Source organism: Lissotriton vulgaris, chromosome 7 (genome assembly GCF_964263255.1).
Source record: "Lissotriton vulgaris chromosome 7, aLisVul1.2, whole genome shotgun sequence".
Classification (NCBI taxonomy): Eukaryota; Metazoa; Chordata; class Amphibia; order Caudata; family Salamandridae; genus Lissotriton; species Lissotriton vulgaris.
Window position 1 is genome coordinate 1,026,058,525 of NC_141695.1, and position 25,324 is coordinate 1,026,083,848.

At 45.5% G+C, this 25,324-nt stretch overlaps 1 protein-coding gene across 4 annotated transcripts in view; it reads right to left on the bottom strand.

The window, feature by feature from the left end:
• The window catches only part of RUFY1 (RUN and FYVE domain containing 1), a 717,137-nt gene that overhangs the window by 208,393 nt on the left and 483,420 nt on the right, over positions 1–25,324 (bottom strand). For all 4 annotated transcript variants that reach the window (XM_086931454.1, XM_086931453.1, XM_086931456.1 and 1 more), the window contains one exon: positions 1,310–1,429. In XM_086931454.1, the coding sequence (XP_086787580.1) occupies positions 1,310–1,429 (120 nt within the window). The remainder of the gene's footprint in view (positions 1–1,309; positions 1,430–25,324) is intronic.

Genomic DNA, 25,324 nt, shown 5'->3' on the forward strand with positions numbered 1-25,324 from the left:
CCAAAGTTGGTAGATTGACTTGGGCCCAATTGAGGGCACTGACTGGGAGGAAGCCCTTATTGCACCTTAGGAAAGTTGCGATACAGTAGAGATCGAAGCACATTCAAATCACATCATAGTGGGATAGTAAGGATGCTATGGCCCTGATATAACAAGGGAAAACGGGCCGCATTGTTGGCTGCTTGGATAGTAAAATATAGCAACCATTTGTTGCTCGGTGGATTCTTAATGACATGGGGCCCAGTGCCACTCCACCTGCTGCACTATTGATAGCTACGCCCCAGCATAGTGTCTACTTTTGTGTGTCTAAATTTTTTGCAATCGGAGAGACAGTAGATCTGGTCTTTTAACACTGATTTACTCTTGGAGTACTCCTGATTAACTACTGAATTCTAGCAGTTATCCAACAAGACAAAGTCTACTGAAAGCAAACTCTTTGTGAATTGGGATCTATGGCTTCTATTTGGGGCACAGACAAAGCATCTCTCATGCAGAAGGGACTACACATGGTCCCATCAAAAATAACCAAGATCAAGGACTTTAAATTGAGCAAATCCATATCAAAACAGGTTATAATAATGACATTCTAACATTACAGTAAAGTTCTACAAAATACTTTAATAAGGTCAAATAGATGTGGCATTCCTGGAAGTAAGAGTGCCCAGGGCCACTGCATCTGCTGCACTATTGATAGCTACGCCCCAGCATAATGTCTACTTTTGTGTGTCTACATTGTTTGCAATCGGAGAGACGGTAGATCTGGTCTTTTAATACCGACTTACTCTTGGAGTACTCCTGATTAACTACTGAATTCTAGCAGTTATCCAACAAGAGAAAGTCTACTGAAAGCAAACTCTTTGTGAATTGGGATCTATGGCTTCTATTTGGGCACAAACAAAGCATCTCTCATGCGGAAGGGACTACACATGGTCCCATCAAAAATAACCTAGATCAAGGACTTTAAATTGAGCAAGTCCATATCAAAACAGATTATAATAATAACATTCTAACATTACAGTAAAGTTCTACAAAATACTTTAATAAGGTCAGATAGATGTGGCATTCCTGGAAGTAAGAGTAAATACCACAAGTCATTCTGAAGCATAGCTATAAACAGCTGTAAGAAGGCAAAACCCACAAACAAATTCTGTCATTCAAGTCAAGGTAACTAGTTGCTTTATGGATATTAACAGGCATTCCCATGTAATTTTAAATAAACAGCTGTGTCATACACTGAAAAGCACATTTGATTTTGTTTAAAATGCTCACTAAAGTCTATCAATATTAATCTACTGGAAGCCCGCCATACCATTGTCTGCCAAGTTCTGTGAGTTGATGCTGCAAGGCTTGAATCTTGCCACCAAACTCTTGTTTTGCCTTTTCATGCTTGTCAACAACTTCCTTCATGGCTTTTTCTGATAGTTTTACTCTGAAATTAAAAAAAGGTACTATTAAGCAGAATATATATGAAAATATGTTTTACACAAAGAATACACATTAATTTGGGCTTCCATTGAAATCGCAAAGCACTAGGCAATTAAATGAATAGTGTAAAAGTCGTTTACCTCCCCGGCAGTGTGTTGGACTCTTGACGCACACCTTGTATAATTTCCACTTTAGTTGTAATTTTATCGAGTCACCAAGTGAAAACCTATTGGTTCAAAAGTTGTACCAAGGCCACAAAAAGGTGATAGTCAATATGAAGAGCAAGCACTACTTTAAAATTTGACTGAAAAAGGTCATCAAATTGACCAGAAGGACCCTATTATTTTGTTGCATTATTATGCTACAGGTTTGGAATCCCATTGATGGCATTTTAAATATGACAGATACATAAACGTCCTTAGAAAAGAGGTTCCATACATTCCATAATGAAAATTCTATATAACACTCACTACCCAACAAGCACAACTTTCACTGAGGAACTTTCAAAACCAATAAAGACAATACTATATCACAAAGCTGAGCCATATTATTCCCTAGTGCATAAGCATTATCTACCTTCAATATGAGAGTCACTTGAATAGAGTATATTCATCTAAACCCATAGGTTGCTTATATGAAGTCTTAGAAAAAAATCCTTCATCTGCATTCTTGATTGTTGTTTAATATCACAAAATCTTTATTCTTTTTTTGATAAACATTTTCGTCAAAACATTTTTAAATTCTATTATTCCAAATTTTGTTATGCATGAAAAGAAATAGCCATCGTGCTTTGTTAGTTCTCACAGAACTTTTTCGGTCTAATTTAAAACAGTGGCACCCAATTGATACTCAGTAAACTTGGCATGGTATACATAACCAGGAGTCAGATAGTCACTGATGCAAATTCTTAGAGTGTAGTAATTTGAAGGTGTTCTTATCTTCCAAAAAGATTAATTTTATGAATAAACAGTCTTTGTGTAGAAACTCTTCGTTGTTACAAGTGTGGGGAAATGGCATGAATGACATCACCACCAGTCTCTTTTACCAGTAGCTCTCTTTCACTTTGCTTTCACAATCTGAAAACAATATTTTAGGTCAACCTAGGAAATCTAGCCGCACACTGGATTTTCAAAATAATATATAAATAAACATGATCTTACAAGTAATCCTAAAACCTACACATAATTAATCATTAGAACCTAACTTAGCTTGGAGAATACAGAGAGGCATAATGATATGTGCTTCTTTTGTCATCAAAGTATCGCTTTATTCAGTATGACTTAGGACACTACCGATCACCTTCTGTAAATTAAGCCCAGTGGATCCAACCTCAAGTAGCTTCCAGGAAACCTATCCTGCTAAGTATTCTTGTCAGCAGACAGTTCTTTTGCAAGCAAGGGCAAGACTGCAAACCAAGATCAGCCCTGGCAAAAATGGTAAAACCTGTCACACGCTGAAGGAGAAAGTGGCTAGAATAGGGCCATGTGGCCATTGTTGGGTCTTGGCAGCCCACCTGACTTAGAAAGCAGCCCACTACCCTTAATCCCACTGTGGAAATGCAGTAAAAGTGGCAGAATGGCAAGTCCAGCCCTGCATGAGCACATCGCACTGAGTTGCTGCTTATGTAAGAAACTTACAAGTAACCTTCCCTGATTAAATGATAGGTTTGAGAGGTCAACCCACTCCTCACTTGGACCTACCCAACCCTCTACAATAGTTTTAAAGATCAGTGGAGAGGAAGTAAAGGCACCACAGGCTTCTCATGGCAAAATCTTGCACATCTGCAAACAGAATGGGCTGTGATCATTTCCTACTGCCAGTCTCCTAATCATGTAAAAAGCAAACCCAAGAAAAGTGGAACAATAGATGAAAATAGGTTGGCCATATTTTAGATGAGGAAAAAATAAAAATTGAATCTGAGGATTAACGAAAACTGCCTTTCTCACTGTTATACCTCCCATCAATACCCTAAGAGAGTAGAATCTCATAGGAACTTTGCTGCCTGTCCTTTGAGTCCATTCGTCGCCTGCATTGCCGCAACTGCCTTCAAGAGAACCCCTGCTGGGACGAGGGTCCCAGGGGCGTTGCCGCCACTCTAGCGCCACTCGCACTGCTCTACACACTCTGGGGAAGGCTGCAACCCCCAGAGTGCACCGCTCCTTCCCGCAGCTGTCGTGAGTGAGGGGGAGTCATGGCCAACGCGCTTATAGCACAGCCTCTCCCACCGTGGCGCGGGACGCAGCCCGGACCAAGGGTGAGCCAGTCAGAGACAGTAAGAGGCTGGGCTGGGCCACCCCCTCAATAACTTGACTCAAGACTATATATGCACTGCTTGTTTCCTTGTTGCACGTATTTTATCTGGGTAGGCTTCTCTCCTCTAATATGAGTAAGAGTAAAAATCGAGGTGTTGTTGGGACTTTAGATGCCTTTCTTTTGAGGGCAGAATCAGTCCTCATAAATGGAATTAAGTTAACGGAAGGAAGATTGTCTCTAGAACCCGTACCCTCACAGAGCAGACTCTCCCTGACACCTGTCTTTACGGACCAAGGTAGGGAATCGAGTAATGAACCGTCCTCTATATTGATTGGCACCTCACTACAAGCTGTAAATAATCAAGTAACAGACATTGTTTCTCCCCTTCCCTCTGAACCCGAGAATGCCTCCGGTGGGCCAAAAATTATTACTAGAGGACATGGCCAATCGTAGGGCATCTATCAGCGCAGAACTCCCAAAGAAAAAGAGAGGCAAAATTATGCAAAAACAGAGTAAACCAGCTCAGAACACAAATAGGAGAGAGGGAAATCAGTTATTGATGTGGAGAATGGCCTGCATTCACCTACAAAACATAATGAGATTGTTAAGATTGCTGAGGGGATATTAGATGGGAACTTCTGGGGAAAGCTCGAGACTATGATGACAACCCTCTTAGAACCTGTTCTGCTAAAGATGACTATAGTTAAAACTAGATTAGAAAAGGTGGAAGAGCTGGTGACCAGTCGATATTCAGCTACAGCGGCGGCTTGCCCCATAACGAGAGAATGCCTTCCACCGGGTAGGGAAGCAGGTTTGGTCTCTGAAACAACATCGAGCTCCAAAATAAATAAACAACCACATGGCAGGATCATTAATAATAACTCCAATGAAGATCTAGCATGTACTAGTCAACATCTCTTTAAAACTGCTCACCATTCCACAGCCCCTAGGAACCGGCCTGGTGCAAAGGGGGAAGCAGAATCTATTAGAGAATCTAATAAGACAAACAGCAAAAATAGAGCTTCAGAGAAGGGGAAATACTCCCCAGAGCATTTAGATCTAATTAATAATTAATTACAGAATGTAAATCTCCCACCAGAAGCAACCCCTTATACGGTGGTTTTAGCTAATGCCCCTTCTTGCCCATATAACGATCCTGAGCACTGGTCCAGCCTAAAGAATAAGTCTCTCCACTTTCTGGCCACCAAGATTGGACTTAACAACCATCTTTCTTCAGATTTTAAAATGGTTTGCAGATTTGGGTGGGTAGGCCCGTCACCTAAATCACTGCGGGGGACTGTTGTTTTAACCTTTAGGTCACCTCTATTAGTACACACAATCCTGGAAAGGGGTTTCAACGGACCTGTGAACCCACATGCCATAAACATATTACCGCTGGGATATTTTTACAGGCCACCCAACTTGTTACAACGGCAAACCTCAATGTTTGAGAGAGATATTCATAGGGAAATAAGGCAGTTTAGATATCCCATATTAACCTATAATCACTTTGACGCACTGAACTCCCTAGAAAATATTGATTGACTGGACCCTGTTGTTTTTCTTGTGCCTCCCAGTCATGTAGCCAGCACTAGAGTAAGCACAATAGGAAGGGATAATGATACGTCTTCTGCATCCCTCAGACATGCAAGCAGGATTGAAGCAGGTACACCAGCAAGGGATAGTGACAACGTCCCCCCTAAAATTATAGCCGGAAATATTAGAGATGAAACTCTGATCACCAAAACAAGAAACTGTACTGATGATGGCAAACCTCCTTCCTGTAATATTGTATCATGGAACATAGCCGGGATTAATGCAAAATTAAATAATCAACTATGGTGGGATTTTATTACTAAGTTTGAGATTTTGTGTCTTCAAGAAACTTGGTCTAAGAAACGGATACAGGACCTACCATACTCCAGCAGTTGATGTACAGAACGGCAGGGCTAAGTGTGGTCTGTGCACATATATATTGAATACTCCAGATATAAAGAATGTTACGCTGCTCTCTAGCAAGGATTATTACCACCTAATTAAAATGGTTGTGGATGCATTACTCTCCATAGCCTTGGTAAACTTTTATAATAATATTCCGGCAGGAAAAGTGGGTATTGTTATAACAAACATCTCACACTCACTGAAATTAGCCAACAGAGGAAAGTCAGAAGAAATCATGATAATTGTGGCAGGGGATTTTAACTGCACGCTATGTCCCATTGCCGGGGATAATATATGTGGACCCTTAAGAGAAGATGGGGTAGGTTTGTCACATTTTAGGCATACTGCCCTAGGGGAGTTGCTTAATGAACTTATTTCTAGTAACGATTTAGGATTTGTGAATGAGTTATGCCCATCTCCTGCTCCTTTACCTGATTATGTACTTATATCAAGCAACCACGCATGCACTCTCTGCTCTTTTTATGTCTCTGGAAATCCTCTTAGTGACCATTTCCCACTTTGTTTTCCACTTATATTGCCCTCTTGTAAGAGACCTAGACCACATAGCAGCAATGATCAATTGCTGGAAACTATAACTATTTGAAGTACCAACAGATACTCCCTTCGATGGGCAGCCGTTGACCAAGAAAAACTTACCAATACAGTGATAAATGATTGTAAAACTGATATAGACCTCTGTTTGAGCGAAGAAGCTGCCCCTGAAAAGATTTTAGCTTCCTTTATCGGTATAACCACCGTTATAAGCGAATCCCTCATTAGACGTAAGAAGAATAATGATTCTCAATGTGGATGGTTCGATTTGAAATGCACTCAAGCACCTTCCCGGCTTAAGAAAGAATTGCAGAAAACTCCTAGAAATGTTTCTGCACTAAGGCTAGCCAGAGAGGCATACAGACATGCATTAAAGGCTAGAAAGACCACAATGAAGAAGGAAGCTTGGGAGGCCCTACATGAGGCCTCAGCAACTAAAGATAGAGCAGCATTCTGGAGGGTGATGGAGCAAGGTGAAGAACAAGATTTTGTTCAAACTTGTGAAGTTAATCTCCCATAACCATAATAAAATTAATAAGTTTGTGGTGGAATTACTAATCAACTTAGTTTAAGAATACATTCATCAGTACACGTGGGATAAACTAATGTGCTCTATGTTGCATACGCAAAGAAAAAATAATAAACTAACCTTGTCTATTGTCTTTGTCAGTATTAAATGCGGCAATTAAATTAATGGCATGTGCTTATTTTATGTGCTTATGTTATGCTTTCCTGTGATGAAGAGCTTATGGAGTTCATGCTGTTCGAGAAAGAAAAGTAAATATAATGCTGCTTGTATGTGCTTAAAGCTAGGTAACGTGATTAACAGGATTAATTAGTAAAGGGGGCGGGTAACAGAATGGGTCTCAATTCTTTAATTAATTAATTGATGTCTTTGTGAGGAGGTGGCCTGATATGCAGTGGTCACTATTCTAGTGCCCACTATGTATCAGTCCAGCAACCCTTATTGATGATTGGTTGTAAGTCAACCTTATAGACCAGCTATCCTAGTAGCATGGATACGAGCAGTCTAAGGCTAAAGACTCGAGAGGGCGTGTTAAGCCAGCTGTTTACCACACATATACCCCTTGAATACCCAGTGAAAGGACACCACACAAGTGTTATGAAAATAAACAGTTATTTATTAAAGATCACAACAGCCCTGTACTCTTTATGAGGACAGGGTACTAAGCACAAACCAAAACTCTTACAAAAATACTTAAGTTAGCACAGTATATACAAATGCCCGAGGGGCACGGAAAACCATATACTCTGAAAGTGGAATGCGAAATTACTAGCAGGTAAGTACAGTACTAATAGCTTTTGGAATCGCTAGGACTTGACTAGGGAATCGTTAGATTACTTCTAGGAGGCCTAGGGGACTCGGGTGCAGTGTGTGCACTCTCACGCGAGATGCGGGACAAAAGTCTATGGTAGCTAGGAAATAGAAAGTTAGTGTTCTCGGGCGAACCCGACCTGGTAGGGAGAAAACGAAAGTAGATTCTGACCCTTGGATAGTGAGGCTATGCTGGGGCACCGAAATGCCGAAGTTACCTAGCCCAGGGGCTGCAGCTGCATAGGTCTGAAAAGACGTCGGGAATCCTCGTAGACGGACCAGGAGCCGGAAGAAAAGATGCTGGCCGGTGACCAGTGAAGAAAGTTCAGTCGGATCCAAGCCTGGATCTTGAAGATAGATGACACCTGAAAGCAGAGGGGACCAAGTTCGAGACTACTAGCCAGTAGTCAGTGGGCACCAGGAGGGCACCGGATGGTAGCCACCTCGACAAGGTGAGTGGGTGACGCTTGACTCGAAGATCTCACGGACCAGGAGGCGTTGTCGGCGACCAGGATGGAGGATCGAGCTGTCCCACGAAGATAGAAGCTGTCGGCGTCGCTGGACCCAGGATTGGGCAACAAAGCCTTGGCAAATTCAAGCCCACGCGGTGGACCTAAAATGGCGTCTGGAGTGGACCAGGAGGGTCCGGGGTGCCTCTCTCGAAGAAGGAAGCAAGGGCCAGCCTGGAGCAACCAGACCAGCAGAAGAGATGTCGTCGGGCGTCGTTCAGAAGGCCACAAGCCAGCCGGCTAGTAGCCAAACAACGCGGTGCACAGCAAACAGCAGAAGGGCCCCACGCCGATCGTGGAGATGCAGGGAGGCTGGCCTTGGGTGCTGGAGCTGCGCAGGGTCGGGGCTTCTCGGACCCCAAAGCACTCACCAGTGGAGGACACGGTGGGCTTGCAGTAAAGATGTTGTGCAGTCTTGGCGATCGTCGGTCCCTTGAGGTCTCGTCGCACTCACGGTTCTCAGCTGGGCTGTAGAGGTGAGTAGAGGTCAGAGGTGCCAGGGAAGCCGGGTCTCGTCGTGCTGGGTCGTCGGATTCGTGATGAAGGACTTGCAGCAGGCCGCAGTGTTCTTTAGGATGGTGCCTGCGGATGCAGGGTGACTACTCCTTAGCCACAAGGGAGAATCTTGAAGAAGAAATCGTGAAGTCCTTTCGAAGAAAGTGGTATCTTGATTCCAAAGATGATCTAATTTTAACAGGGGGCCCGCTCCCATCTTTATACTAAAAAAGGGGGCTGACCCGGTGACTAGGTCCTGCCTATGGGTGGGACTAGGTGGGGGGTGGTTACACCCCTCAGCCATGCCGGACTTCCCCAGGCCAGGGGCTGGTGTGCCCCTGGAACTGGTTCAGACCGGCCTATGCGTAGTGAGCACCGGGGTGCCACTCAGCAGTCACCTTCCTGTAAAGCCCTGCCTACCCAGGATACACAAAACCATGTCTGGGACGGTGCTAGCACCGCCCCTGACAGGAAACCCTTTGTCCAGGCTCCCCTCGCTGGAAGGACTCCCAGCTGCAGGGGGTCAGACTCGTGTCTGTGGTGGCAGCATCCATTTTGTGGAGCTGAGGCTTCAGTTAACTTTAACCGGGGTTCACAGTTACATACATGTCGTGTCCCTCTAGAAGGGTGGAATGCTAACCCCGTCGCCAGAATTGGCGAGGGGTTAGTATTCCAATTCGTATGACACCTTACTCGACATGTTTTGATAAAGCAATACCAAAGATAGCATTTAACCGCGAGGATTATAATGCACTTAAGAGTATATGGTATGCGATATCATGGAACAGCTATTAGGACTTGATTCCGCAAGCTGCAGACAGGCTCAGCTCATGCCAGAGCACCATCTCACACGATTCCAAGCACTCTGCCTTCAGGATTGTCAAGGCCTGCCATAGGAGTGACTGATAGGAATCTGTGTGTCCATTTTAGGGTTAGGTATAGGTATACTACACCTACAGCAAAGGGTGATTACACGACTTTGCCCCAGCTGTCATGCAGCCAGTTGTGTCAAATTTAGGAGGCCAGCCAGGGGTGGCATAATACATGCTGCAGCCCCTGGCAGCCCTGGGTACACCCATGCCTTGAGTTACAGGGTCTGATAGGGTGGCCCAGTACCAATTGGAAATGTACCTAGGGTACATGGAATCCATTTTAAAGAGAGAGCAGTAGGCCTGGGGTCCTGATTGGCAGGGTCCCAGGTCGACTATGTCCAAAACCAGCTAAAACACAGGGCAAAAAGTTGGGGGCAACCATAGTCAGGATGTACCTTCCTACACAACCCCCCCCCAAACGAAAGGAGATAAGGCTATCCTTGTCCAGGTAAGCCTCTATTACCTAAGTGGCCATATAAGGAAGGACCAGCTCTGGCTTGGTTTCCCCCTGTGTCATGGTCCACTAGGCAACCCCTCACCCTAAGGGTATCTGAGGGTCTCCACCATAGGGAATCTCTGTCTCTGGTGTGTCTTGGGAAAGAAGAAGGCTGATGCTGGGATGGAGTACTGAAGTGAGGCTCCTCTACCTTTGGGCTCAACTTCCTCCAATCACCATTCATCATGTGTGCCTTTCTTTCTTTAGCTGAGATGCACTGAGCTCTCAGGGTCAGCCTCTGGCTACCTAAAGCTGGAGGCTGAGTCCCTCTGTTTGGCTTACTGGAGGGACAGGTCAGGTCTGGGGTTTTTAGGCCCCATGTTTGGCTGTGCCCAACAGTGTCCAGCTGTGGGAGTTCCCTAACTACTTTTAAGGGGGATCCCTCAGGAGTCTGTTCTATTTTCACTTGGCTAGGTTTACCAGCTTCAGTGGTCCTAATCTGCTGATTAGGGGGTTCTTTTGGACAGGGGGCCCTTTGGGGTCCACCACTGGCCTCCCTGGTCTCTTCAGCCCTGGGCTGACTGAGGCAGGGTAGAGAGGTGCAGGTTACCTGCTCCAGACTGGGTCCCACCTGGGAAGGGTCCACTGCCATCAGGGGTTCTGCCAGGCTAGGCCTGACTACCTCTGGGGCAGTTCCTTCAACAGGGGTAGAGTCAGTTCCCTGAGGAGGCTGGCTCTCACCTAGTGTCTGGGAGGGGGAAGACTCTTCTTCCTCCTCAATGCTCTCTGTTTGAGTGGGGTGATCCATTGTTTCAGGCTTCACAACCTCACTATCTGTCTGAGTAGAGGCTGAGACCATTTCAACCTTGCCAACCTTTTCAGGAGGGTACTCAGTCTGTGTTTGGGCTGTGACTGTCACAGCCCTCCTATCCTGTTCTGAAAAGTCTGTCTGAGCCTGGGCAGTGGCTACCACTGCCCTTCCAACCTTTTCAGGGAGGAATGGTGCTTGGACTGGGGCTGTAGCTATTACTGCCCCACTAACCTGTCTGGATAGGCCTATCATTCTGGAATGAGTTTCTTGTTCCACCTCAGCCCATGCTGAGAGTTCCAGGTCATTCCCCAGTAAGCAATCTACAGGTAGGTTATCTGTCACTGCCACTCTCATGGGCCCTGTGACATTACCCCAGCTGAGCTTGACTACTGCCATGGGATGCCTTCTTTTCATTCCATGAATGTCTGTCACCTGATAAGTAAAACCAGGGGTCAGTTGAGCAGAGGGGACCAGATGGTCACTCACCATGGTGAGGCTGGCCCCTGTGTCTCTGAATGCCTCAACTTTCTGACCATTCACTAAAACTTCTTGTCTATACTTGCCCAAAACGTGGGGTCCAGTAGTGAAGTTGGCAAACCCCATGCCAGTCTCACAGACAAGAGTGTGGTCAGGGAACCTGGCTAAGCCATAGTCCTCCTGTTGGCCCAGAGTAATGCCCACCACATTCTTGGGGGCACTCCCACCACCTGGGGGATTACCACTAGTGGTAACAGGAGGTTTAGGAGTATTACCTGGGGGTGTATTTCCCTTATTACCATTTTTAGGGCAACTGGCATCACTTTTGTAATGGCCCACCTGTTTACAGGTATGGCAATAAGGTTTCTTTTGTTCAGAAGGAGTGTTCTGGGACCCACCACCCTTGTTGGAGTTTTGGGGCCCTTGGGAAGTCTTCTCTGTGGATTTATCCCCACCCTTCTCTTGAGGCTTGGTTGATTCCTTTTTCTGGTCACCACCCTGGTTTTTAGGCCTAACCCTGGTTCTGACCCATTTGTCTGCCCTCTTACCCAATTCCTGTGGAGAGGTCAACTCAGAGTCTACCAGGTGCTGATGTAATAGCTGGTTCTGACAATTATTTAAGATTTGCTCCCTCATAATTAGATTATACAATCCTTTAAAATCAGTAACCTTACTACCCAGTAGCCAGCCTTCAAAAGCCTTAGTGGCACAATCAACAAAGTCAGTCCAATCTTGAGACTGAGTTTTCTGGGTGTCTCTGAACAGCATCCTGTATTGTTCAGTGGTTAAACCAAACCCATCAACCAGTACATTCTTCAAGACTTGGTAATTGTTAGCATCCTCCACCCTTGTGGTGAGGAGCTTATCTCTACCTTTACCATCAAAGGAGAGCCACAAGATAGCTGCCCACTGACTTTGGGGAACACCCTGCACAGTGCAGGCTCTCTCCAAAGCAGTAATCCATTTGTGGATGTCATCCCCTTCTTTAAAGGGGGGCACTATCTTATTCAGGTGCTTTGTATCAAAACTCCTTTCCCTATTGCTAGGTTTATTGCTGCCACCAGTGGGAACTAGCCCACATAATTCTTGCTCTCTAGCAAGGGCAAGTCTCTCTTTGGCCAGGGCAAGTTCTTCCCTTTCAATCCTCAGTTTGACTGCCCTTTCTTCAGCTTCATACACTCTCCTCTTAGGGGAAGACATTCCTCTGTGAGAAGAGTTGAGAGAGCCATTGGTTCGAAAGGATCTGCTAGAGCCTCTTGATAGAGACCTAACTCGTCCATTCCCAATGTTAAGCTGACCTGAGAGTGGGCCCAGGGGTCCCCCAGTACCAAGCTCATGTCTGCTTAAGTTGGACCTGCTTAGTCTGCTGACTTCTACCTGTCCCTTATCTGCCTCATCCCCTGATAACTCATCCTCATCCTCAGCAACATCTGCCTCAAGGAGGGGATGGATATCAAAGGGACCCTGTAAGGAGGGCAAACTTCCATCTGGATTAGAAGGGTCTGGGTTACCAGCCCTACTGGCATCATAAGCCTCTAAGAGACCAATCAGAAAGGAAGTGGTGGGGTTAGACCCCTGTTTTAGTTTCCTGAGAGTACACACTTGTCTCATCTCATGGAAGCTAAGAGCAGTATATTTTGAAGGGATGACCTGTGGAGGGTCAACTGACACAAGGGGAGACTCAGTGTTTCCTCCTGTGGCCGACATACTGCTTCTAGTGTGGTGTAAGTGATGCACCTACCTACACTATGTGTTACCTACTGATCCCTTGCTAAGAGTTGCAGCCAAGGTGTGCTAAGCCTTGAGGAGCTACAACAGCTGGTTCAGTAGAACTCAGAGTATTCTAAGCTTTAGTTATATGTACCTAACAGTACTTATGTGATCTTTCAACAAGATATTCTTAGGATACGTGTGGTAAAACAACAGCAAGCTCAAATCCCAACCGCTGCTCACCAATGTGAGGAGGTGGCCTGATATGCAGTGGTCACTATTCTAGTGCCCACTATGTATCAGTCCAGCAACCCTTATTGATGATTGGTTGTAAGTCAACCTTATAGACCAGCTATCCTAGTAGCATGGATACGAGCAGTCTAAGGCTAAAGACTCGAGAGGGCGTGTTAAGCCAGCTGTTTACCACACATATACCCCTTGAATACCCAGTGAAAGGACACCACACAAGTGTTATGAAAATAAACAGTTATTTATTAAAGATCACAACAGCCCTGTACTCTTTATGAGGACAGGGTACTAAGCACAAACCAAAACTCTTACAAAAATACTTAAGTTAGCACAGTATATACAAATGCCCGAGGGGCACGGAAAACCATATACTCTGAAAGTGGAATGCGAAATTACTAGCAGGTAAGTACAGTACTAATAGCTTTTGGAATCGCTAGGACTTGACTAGGGAATCGTTAGATTACTTCTAGGAGGCCTAGGGGACTCGGGTGCAGTGTGTGCACTCTCACGCGAGATGCGGGACAAAAGTCTATGGTAGCTAGGAAATAGAAAGTTAGTGTTCTCGGGCGAACCCGACCTGGTAGGGAGAAAACGAAAGTAGATTCTGACCCTTGGATAGTGAGGCTATGCTGGGGCACCGAAATGCCGAAGTTACCTAGCCCAGGGGCTGCAGCTGCATAGGTCTGAAAAGACGTCGGGAATCCTCGTAGACGGACCAGGAGCCGGAAGAAAAGATGCTGGCCGGTGACCAGTGAAGAAAGTTCAGTCGGATCCAAGCCTGGATCTTGAAGATAGATGACACCTGAAAGCAGAGGGGACCAAGTTCGAGACTACTAGCCAGTAGTCAGTGGGCACCAGGAGGGCACCGGATGGTAGCCACCTCGACAAGGTGAGTGGGTGACGCTTGACTCGAAGATCTCACGGACCAGGAGGCGTTGTCGGCGACCAGGATGGAGGATCGAGCTGTCCCACGAAGATAGAAGCTGTCGGCGTCGCTGGACCCAGGATTGGGCAACAAAGCCTTGGCAAATTCAAGCCCACGCGGTGGACCTAAAATGGCGTCTGGAGTGGACCAGGAGGGTCCGGGGTGCCTCTCTCGAAGAAGGAAGCAAGGGCCAGCCTGGAGCAACCAGACCAGCAGAAGAGATGTCGTCGGGCGTCGTTCAGAAGGCCACAAGCCAGCCGGCTAGTAGCCAAACAACGCGGTGCACAGCAAACAGCAGAAGGGCCCCACGCCGATCGTGGAGATGCAGGGAGGCTGGCCTTGGGTGCTGGAGCTGCGCAGGGTCGGGGCTTCTCGGACCCCAAAGCACTCACCAGTGGAGGACACGGTGGGCTTGCAGTAAAGATGTTGTGCAGTCTTGGCGATCGTCGGTCCCTTGAGGTCTCGTCGCACTCACGGTTCTCAGCTGGGCTGTAGAGGTGAGTAGAGGTCAGAGGTGCCAGGGAAGCCGGGTCTCGTCGTGCTGGGTCGTCGGATTCGTGATGAAGGACTTGCAGCAGGCCGCAGTGTTCTTTAGGATGGTGCCTGCGGATGCAGGGTGACTACTCCTTAGCCACAAGGGAGAATCTTGAAGAAGAAATCGTGAAGTCCTTTCGAAGAAAGTGGTATCTTGATTCCAAAGATGATCTAATTTTAACAGGGGGCCCGCTCCCATCTTTATACTAAAAAAGGGGGCTGACCCGGTGACTAGGTCCTGCCTATGGGTGGGACTAGGTGGGGGGTGGTTACACCCCTCAGCCATGCCGGACTTCCCCAGGCCAGGGGCTGGTGTGCCCCTGGAACTGGTTCAGACCGGCCTATGCGTAGTGAGCACCGGGGTGCCACTCAGCAGTCACCTTCCTGTAAAGCCCTGCCTACCCAGGATACACAAAACCATGTCTGGGACGGTGCTAGCACCGCCCCTGACAGGAAACCCTTTGTCCAGGCTCCCCTCGCTGGAAGGACTCCCAGCTGCAGGGGGTCAGACTCGTGTCTGTGGTGGCAGCATCCATTTTGTGGAGCTGAGGCTTCAGTTAACTTTAACCGGGGTTCACAGTTACATACATGTCGTGTCCCTCTAGAAGGGTGGAATGCTAACCCCGTCGCCAGAATTGGCGAGGGGTTAGTATTCCAATTCGTATGACACCTTACTCGACATGTTTTGATAAAGCAATACCAAAGATAGCATTTAACCGCGAGGATTATAATGCACTTAAGAGTATATGGTATGCGATATCATGGAACAGCTATTAGGACTTGATTCCGCAAGCTGCAGACAGGCTCAGCTCATGCCAGAGCACCATCTCACACGATTCCAAGCACTCTGCCTTCAGGATTGTCAAGGCCTGCCATAGGAGTGACTGATAGGAATCTGTGTGTCCATTTTAGGGTTAGGTATAGGTATACTACACCTACAGCAAAGGGTGATTACACGACTTTGCCCCAGCTGTCATGCAGCCAGTTGTGTCAAATTTAGGAGGCCAGCCAGGGGTGGCATAATACATGCTGCAGCCCCTGGCAGCCCTGGGTACACCCATGCCTTGAGTTACAGGGTCTGATAGGGTGGCCCAGTACCAATTGGAAATGTACCTAGGGTACATGGAATCCATTTTAAAGAGAGAGCAGTAGGCCTGGGGTCCTGATTGGCAGGGTCCCAGGTCGACTATGTCCAAAACCAGCTAAAACACAGGGCAAAAAGTTGGGGGCAACCATAGTCAGGATGTACCTTCCTACAGTCTTGTGTTTGTTTAATAATAGTGTCCAAATTGAGGCCTTAAGATGGTTCAGAAAATATGGCTGACAGAGCTGCAGACGTAAAAGCTTGACAGAATAAAGACTTTGCACATGCGCAGCAGTGAAGATTTTTGTGCAATGTCAAAGCAGTTCTTTGGTTGTGTTTGAACGTGCTCATGGATAAAGGCTCAAGGACAGGAACTTAATTTGTCTGCCAAGGCTAGGAAGTAAATGTTCGAAACTCGAGGAAAAAGTAACTTTCTTGAGGAAGCTGAAGGATGTGGAATTAAAAGACAATAGGGCTTATATGAAGCCTGGACTTGGTCAAGAGTCGGAGATGACCTAACAATTTTATCATGGACTGACACAGGACAGCCAATGAAAAGCTTGGATTTGCTTAAAAGAATGTAAAATGTAGAAAGTTTAGCTAGAGAGAAAGGTATAAAGTCTGACACTATGAGCAGGGAATAAACTCTTACTTTCCGATTCCTGAGTGACGTGACATGCTGTTGGACATTTGGCGCATGTAAGGACAGCAGACTTTAAATGATTTTTCCCCTTCTAGGTAAAGTGAGATATAGTCAGGGAAATAGATTTTGGAAATGGGAACCTGTATTTTACTAATACTTTGTTTTCCTGAGCTTGTTTTAATGATGTCAGTTTTAATTCATTTCACTATTAAAATGCTGCTTTCTTAATTGCTTATAAAATAAAGATTCTAAAACGTAAATGCTTTTTCTTTATGAAAAATAAATTTAATAAAATTAGATTTGAAGAGACAAGCTGGTCTTGTTTATTCGTGGTCTAGTTACCATAAGTTAATTCAATCGCCTTAGTGGTCTGATTAAAGAATGTTTAAAATCATGGGAAAGAGAGATAAACTGCAGTTGTGTTAGAACCTGGGTAGCCTGGCCTAGGGCAAGACATACATTTCAGAGGCACAGTGTAAAGGTTGCAGACCACCCAACAGTAAAACCACGCAATAGCACACAAAAAGAAAACGCTACACCAAAATGTGGAAAAATAAGTACTGCTTTATAAAAATAATATACTCTATGTTTTCAGAATATACAGCTTAGGACATTTCAAGATACTTTAGAATCAGCAATTATACCTTTTGAACTACTAAGCTAATTATCAATCAGTTTCTTCAATACATTACATTTAGTTGTCTTCAAAACAGTAGATCCACTTCCAGAGATGTTAACCTATTTCAATTACACATTACATTTGTCAATAATCAATAAAAACACTTCAGATTTGTTATCTTAAATTAATGACCAACATCAATTGTGCATTTCTTCAGACTCCAGAATCCACATTGAATGGTTACTATACGGTGCACAACACTGGTCTCCCACAGCACCAACCACCCTTACTTCCTAGTTCACAGTTACTGAGGATTTCCTCAAGTTACTCCCTCCTGTGTGTCACTCAGCTGTGGAATTTACTAGGATATGGGTTAATCCCTGTTAACCTCTAGCGCCACTCTCCCCCTTTCAGTACACCTCCTTACTTGAATTCAGCTGATGCTGTAGTAGTCCTGCGCCAAAAGGAGGGGTAACACGGAAGAGGAGGGGGCCAAAGAACCGAGGCTGAAGAGGCTCTCTTGCCTCAGAAGACTCCTCGGCGTTCCCCAGCTCGGGCCGACTCTTCAGGGAGGCTCTCACTTGTTAGGCGTTAGGGACAGAAACCACGATGCCCCCCAGGCCCCTACCGGGCCTCTTAGCTCCCCCTCCCTGCTCGGGCCAGCTCCTCAGTGGGGCGCTCGAGCAGGAGGAGAAGGCAGGATCACTCGGCGATCAATAGAAGCTTCACCGGCGCCTCTCCTCAGTGAAGACACTCCCTTGGTGGGCATGCGCGGAAGCGCTCGCTCTTGTCCCGCCTCTCCCGGCGGCCGCTCCCAGGAAGGACACTACTCGTCCGGGCCTGATCGATCCTAGGCCCCTCCTGTGGGGATTGGGATCACGATTGGGGCATGCGCGAAGGCGCTTTCCAGCAGTGTCTCGCCCTCCCCTTTCTAAGTGAGACAGTGCGTTGCAGGCAATGCGCCAGAAGCGCGGAAGGCGCCCCCGGGGTCCCGCTCACAGAGAGAAGCCTCGCAAAGCTTCTCGGGCTCAGTGGATCCCGGGGAAGGCGCTGTCACCGAACGCGATCAGCACCCCAGGGGTCCCGCTCACAGTGGGGACGGCGCTGCCTCAAAGAAACCGGCTCCCTTCACCAGGAACTCCAGGGACCGGCCAACTGCACGATCAACCAGGGCCTCACAGGAAACCAGGGCACAAGCCTTCCCCAGCACCCAGGAAGGTAGGAAACAGTGCCAGTTCGATTCTTTACCTCAGCTCCCACTCTCCCACTCTGCAAAGTCCTTTCACTACTCAAATTTGGATGGAGGTTGGGGTCTAGGGATGAGGGCTATTCCTCCTGAGTCTCTTTCTACTGGGCAGAGGACTGCGCACCGCAGTACTGCAGTCTCCTTCTCCTTTGACACCCTGCTATTCCTAAGCTAGGGGTTAGTCAGGCGCCCAGGGTCTCCCTTAATCTTCCACAGCGGGGACAAGTCAAGAACCCACAGGAGAGGTAGAGAAGTGGAATAATTAGGCTGCTTCCCAGTCCAGGAGTTCAACCCTTACACTAGTCTCCCCCCACCTGCCAGGTTAGCCTATCCTCCAGCTGACTCTCACAGGTAGACAAAATGGCTGCCTCGCATTCCGCCTTATATAGGCTGACCCTCAGTGGTCCAGAATGGACCAGAAGGTTCTAGAACGCCCTATGCTAGGCTATGGCCAAGTTCTGAGTGTGACAGTTTGGGCAGTTGGTAGCCACCATTTTGTGTGGTTCCAACTTTCCTGTCAGAACAGGCCTCTGGGCCTGAGGTGAACAATTATGAGGGGGGAAAAGAACACCTATCCCCCTGCCAACACCTATAAAAAGTTAGTGGACAAAAATTATCAAGGGTATGAGGGGCAAAAAGGGGACAAAATAAATAAAAAAATAGGAGGGACTACGCCACAAAGCCAGACAGGTCTAACAAGTTGTATATAATATTGTAAATATTATGTGAATAGTTTTATTAATCATACCACCTGATTCAGTTGCTCAAAAATTGTCTCATTGGTTTATGGGCCTTTATATGCGTTTCATGATTGATGGTGAGTATTGTGGTGATAGGTAGCGTCTATGAGACAGTTTTTCAATTGGAGCGCTGGGTCAAGGGCAATTAGAGCCCCTTTCTTAACCAGTGAGGTGGGCCCAACTATCGAGATAGCCATACCTGAGGATCAGTGGATTAATCACTTTTACCAGGCATACAGAGGAGAAGATAGTCCCCTCACGGACGATAATCTCCCTCAGGATACTTCTGGTATGAACTGTTCCTTGCAGAACAAGGAACTAGAGTTTACCCTAGAGGAGGTGGCAAAGTTCCTGGCCCAGACGGGGTTCCCGCTGATATTTTTAAAATAAACACGCAGCTGTGGGGGCCCCTCCTGGTACAGGTGCTTAATGCTAGTTGTAGCACTAGTTTTTTGCTTACCTGGGTAGGCTTTACTATTGTGCCTATTTTTAAAAAGGGTGACAGGCACGATCCGGGATGCTACAGACCCATCCCCTATTGGATGCAATAACAAAGCTGGTAGGCAGAGTTCTTCTTGAGCGTCTTCAGGACTGGGCTGAGGAGAACTCTGTTCTGTCACACCTGCAATATGGTTTTCGGGCTGGGGTGGGGGACTACTGAGCAGGGTATAAACCTTTCTCAATTGGTGGGGGAAATACACAAGGGCTAAGAAAGGTAACTTGCTTTTAGCATTCGTGGACCTCACAGCCGCTTTTGACTGTGTGGTCCATAATAAATTGTGGTCAATTTTAGAAGTCATGGGGGTTGAACCTAATATTATTTATTTCATTAAACGCTTTTATTGTGAGGCCAAGGCCCGCGTCCGCTATGGTGTGAGGGGAGAATGCTCAGAAGCCTTTCCAATTAAAAGCGGGGTCAGACAGGGTTGTCTCTTGGCCCGTTCCTTTTTAACTTGTATATAAATGGACTAGGGGAGGCTCTTCTTAAGGATAACCAGGATATTCCGATGGTAGCGGGGCGTCCTATTCCAGCCCTCCTGTACGCGGACGACGCAGTACTGATGTCTCATACCCAAATAGGTCTTCAGCGTTTTCTGGATAGTTTCTCCCTCTTTATGTAAGATCTGGATTTAAGAGTAAACTCGTCCAAACTTTCATTATGCGCTGTAGTACTGGCATCAAGAAGCATAAGGACATGTTTGTGGCAGGGCAGAAAATTGGGGTTGCAAAGAAGTTCTCCTACTTGGGCATTTTCTTTCCCATAAAACACCTGGGCTCAAGCAGTTTTAGCTAGAAGGTTGGTTTTATTATGCACTACATCTGCTTTAATTACTTTTGCTAGGAAATTAGGCAAAAGACCCCCCATAGAACTTTTAAAATTGTATAAAGCGAAGTGCGTTGCAGCGGTACTCTATGGCAGCGGGGTGTGGGGTTTTTCTGATTTACTCCCGATCCAGAGAGTGGAAAACTCATTTTTAAGATACATCTTATGCTTACCGAAAGGTTCCTCTGCAAGCGGTTGTCACGCAGAATTAGGGCTTCCATTTATCTCCGACCTGATCAGGGTTGAGCCTGTGCTTTTATGGCACAGGCTGTGGTCAAAAGATGAGGCCAATTTAAATAGAGAAATCCTTGCGGATACGTTGAACCTGGAAGGGGTAATGATGATTCCATGGCTAAGATATGTGTATAATTTTTTAAAGGATCTTGGCCATCCCAAGTTTTTCACCGATCCCCTTTCCCTTAAGCTTATAACAAGGAAGAAGCTAAGAAAAGAGGGTATGCTGCTGCTAGACTCTAACAGAAAGTCATCTGAAATCTTAAAACCCACCGTTCTGCACAATCAGATGGCTTTAATCACTTTTAACATTCAACCTTACCTGACTTACGTACAAGGTGCCTAGGATAGGTTCCTATTGACCCGTTTTAGGTTGGGAATTTTTTTATCGACTAGTTACTTTTCCCATACCAAATGACTGGTCCCAAAATCTCCAATCATGCCCCTGTGATAATTCGTCTCTACAGTCCATTATCCATATTACCCTTTTCTGTAAATTTTATACTGCTGCAAGGGCCCTTTACTTGTTGCCTATTTTTAAACAGCTGGGGTTGCGCCAATGCTGACCAGCCTTTTTGGCTCTACAATTTTTAGATAATGAGCACACAGTGTTTAGAATATTGATCTTTCTGAAAAAAGTCTTGTCCTGTAGGAAGCAATTGTCCATGATTTGATACACTCTGTCAAGAGCTTGCTTTAGTTTAATACTGCTTTAACTTTTTTTAAATGTAGTACAAAAAAATTAATAAGCGTTTTTCTTTTCTGTATGACTAATTGTATTGTGTTTTTTATGCGCTTTAATGATTGTCTGTGCAAACAATCGAATAAAGCTTTCTTGACTTGACTTGACTCTCATAGGACCGGTGTTTTTAGGGATCAATATTCCACACTCAATACAAATTGTCAGCATGTTGCCATTTCTCGTGCGTAAGGCAGTGAATTACATTATGCAACATAATTGACTTGAGTAGGTTTGTTAGTGATTTTGCCTTATCATTTGAATGCTTTCTACCTCCACTTCAAAGTACTTGAAACATTCATATTTCTCAAAGGCCCGCATAGTATATGAATCCATTAATTTCCACAGCCGTATAGTTTCACAGGAACCTTTCCCTAAGGTGCAGACCCGACAGCATTTTAAGGCAAGGCCAAACTAACTTCTCTAAGATTAGTCCCCTTGGCGCACACCAGCCAAGAAATGATGAACTACTCTTTTGGAAGAAGGGTGATAATAACCCCGGCCGTACAGAAGTGTTGGCTTAAGCATTTCAATAGTAATTCAGTTTTGTCTATTGATTCTCCTTATATGGCGAGCATAGGTCTAGACTTTAGGCCTCTTGCTTGCTGCATGTTGAAGCTCAGGCTACTCCTCTGTTAACAAAACCAATAGGACAGATACAATTTAGGAGCCACATTTAATTTTGTTCTGAGAGGACGTGACCAAGCAATTTAGATAGACTGATGCTTTTGGAGTAATTCAATATTGGTTTACATAGGGTTGTTCCCCTTCTACAAAGGGAAAGGCAAACCATAAAGTCATATATTGTTACTTCAAGGACAACCATAGAATATACCCGAATATTTAGAAGTTGTCAAGCATTTCTACTACATTTAAGTTACAACCTGAAATAGGAAATTCTAGGCATAGCTGTAATAGTTTTATATTATTCACAGGTCCACTGCTTTCAACTCTAGGGCACTATTTGGCTAATAACATCACATCCATACCACTGTTACTTTTTTATTCTAACATGTTCATGCTATATGATCTGTTGTCACTGAAAAGCAGTAATAGCAAGTAGTCATGCCATTCCTCATGGGAAATGACTAGAGTAAATTGTCTGCCAAAGTTTGTATAGCAAGTTCAGGACTTTTCACATGATCAAATAAATAATCACAATAAAGTGTTGCACACAGGAGACAATGAGCACTTAATTTTTTGACCCCTCGTATACCAATGGGACTAATGGGAGCTAATTTGAGGGCGAGATTGAAATGCTAAGCTCTTAGGCTCACTTCTGCATGCTAGCTTGCTCATCAATCAACAGAATTTGTATAGCGTGCTACTCACCCGTTAGGGTCTCAAGGCGCTGAGGGGAGGGGATGCTACTGCTCGAACAGCCAGGTCTCGAGTTGTTTCCTGAAGGAGAGATGGTCCTGGGTCAGTATTTGAGTGGGGAGGGAGTTCCATGTCTTGGCTGCCAGGTAGGAGAAGGATATTCCTCCAACAGCGGATTTGCGGATTCGTGGGACGGAGGCGAGGACAAGGCTGGCGGAACGGAGCTGGCGGGTGGCTGTTGAGGTACTTTGGGCCCGTGTCGTGGAGAGCCTTGTGTGCGTGGGTGAGGAGTCTGAACGTGATCCTCTTGTTGACGGGGAGCCAGTGCAGGTCTTTCAGGTGGGCAGAGATGTGGCTGTGGCAAGGGATGGCCAGGATGAGTCGTGCTGAGGCGTTCTGAGCGCGCTGGAGTCTTTTCTGGAGTTTGGCTGTGGTTCCAGCGTAGAGGGTGTTCCCGTAGTCCAGACAGCTGGTGACGAGGGCCTGGGTGACCGTCTTCCTGGTTTCGGTGGGGATCCATCGGAAGATCTTTCGGAGCATGCGCATGGTGTTGAAGCATGCTGATGAGACGCAGTTGTCTTGCTTGGTCATCGTGAGGGAGGAGTACAGGATGAAGCCCAGGTTGCGTACGTGGTCCGTTGGCTTGGGTGCGGTGCCCAGGGCAGGGGGCCACCAGGAGTCGTCCCAGGTGGAGGGAGATGGTCCGAGGAAGAGGACTTCCGTCTTGTCTGAGTTCAGTTTCAGACGGCTGCTCTTCATCCATTCCGCGAGGTCTTTCATTCCTTCCTGGAGGTTGGCTTTGGCGGTGGCGGGATCCATATTTTTACACCCTATTACAATATGTGAAGATAGTAAATACTGTAATTAATACTAGATATGTTAAGTTGGCGTGATCGAGGCAATGTTATAACCCCTGTGCAGCTACTGCATCCACTGAGTGAGTTACAGACATTATCAGTATAAACTGACTCCTAATATGAATCTTTTGTCCCTTGTGAAGGTCAGCCCTTATACATCATGTAGCCCCTACCAACTCCTATTGCTATTTCATACTTCTTATTCTTAAATTTTCACTTCTATCCACCAGTACGGAGTAGAGGGAGTCTCCTATTTAAGTAAATGGCTGAAGCATGTCCTCGAAAGTCTCTTTAAAAAGGTCACTGTGAATATTGGTCTTGAGCTGCAAGCTGAAGCTGGGCTAATAATTAAATCTGCACTTGTGTTGTAGGAGAGGTGTAACACCACTCATGAACTAGTAACTGCTATGTCCAGACAACTGATGATGGCATGGGACCATGTGATACCTCACCTTTTACTACTGGCTTCCAAAGAACTAGCATGTATGATTAGCATGCATGACAAGTGAAAGCTGCAGAACCATGTAACATGTTGGTATTCCTAACAATTAGATGCAATTATGAGTCTATTCATTTAAAATGCACTTTAAATACAATATGCCTTGCATCAATGTGTTCATGTCAGTGCTGCATTCAGTTTTCAGAAATTATTTGATTACTTGCAACCTCAGTTTTCCAGCATTGGTATCGTATATAGATTTGCTTGCTACAATTATTCCCCGTTGTCAATCTGGGAATTTCCAGTAATTTTAAATGGTGATAAACAGTGATGAAATAGTCTAAGTCCCAAACAACAGTGTTTTTGGTAGACTATTCACCTCTATTGAAATACCCTGACTTTCAGCCAGTGAATTTAATATGCTGTGCATTTTAGTCCCCTTTGATGCTGACATAACTCAGATCTTATAACACAAGTGAACAACATAAACATACAGGAAGTGAGCTTGGGAGGAGGGTGGATCACATGTGAATCTATGAAAGATACCAAAGCTAAAGACCTGGAGTTAAAGGAACAAAATTAGATATTTTATAGATTCACAAGTGACATTCAGAATAGCCAGCAGTCAAATAAATCTTGTTTTAAGTGGTAAACAGGCTCATCTTTTAATTAAACAATTTCCAAAGGAATGCACGCTCAGTTGAAATCTACTGCTGTATTCCAATGCAGGCAGTAGTGTTTTATAAACATGTACCTATTTTTTCATGTTGCTGCGTGACATATGTCCAGGAGAGAGTCTCCTTCATGCAGAGTGTTGCTGTCTGGGACATGCTTTTTGTTGAGTGACTAAGTCACTTTATCCTCTAGAGTGCATTTGGCTTTGTTATAACAGAACGTTATACTGGCTGCATGTGCCTGTCCTTTCATGTAGGCATATGACAGATATTCAGGTGGGAAGGATAAGAATATTCTGCCCATCAATTGTTTGCAATTCTCACTGAATATATGGATGATAAGGCCAAGGTCCTTCTGAACCTGAATGTGGCAGCCACAAGGAACCTCATGGAGATGCATTTCAAGCCTTGTTTAGCCAGGCTCAGGAGATATGCCATATTTTGATGTGGCAGTATCGAAATAGAATTCATCCTTTTACCACTGCACCATATGTAAAAACTATTCCTCTTTATACTATATATCTAGATGGTTAGGAAGCAGGCTGCAAGGCTAAGTGATTTGAGATTGTGGTATGCTGAATCTTCAGAACTAACAGAGAATGTCTAACAGTTTGAGCACTTCGATGCACCAGCCCGGGTGAGGCCATGCTGATACTATCACAATTAAGTCTTCCTCAGTTCTGTGAGGATAAGTGTGAAACAGTGGAAAGGCATAGGTAGAGATGTTCACATCAAGCCTCGTTCACAGAGCCGGTTTGCGAAGGCTCAAAATGCCATTTTCTTCTTTATAAAGAAGAATTGAGACTAAAGGAAAATGGTACTTACCAGTATGCATCTGTTCTCGGCATGTAGAGCTGTAGATTCATATACTTGTGCATTG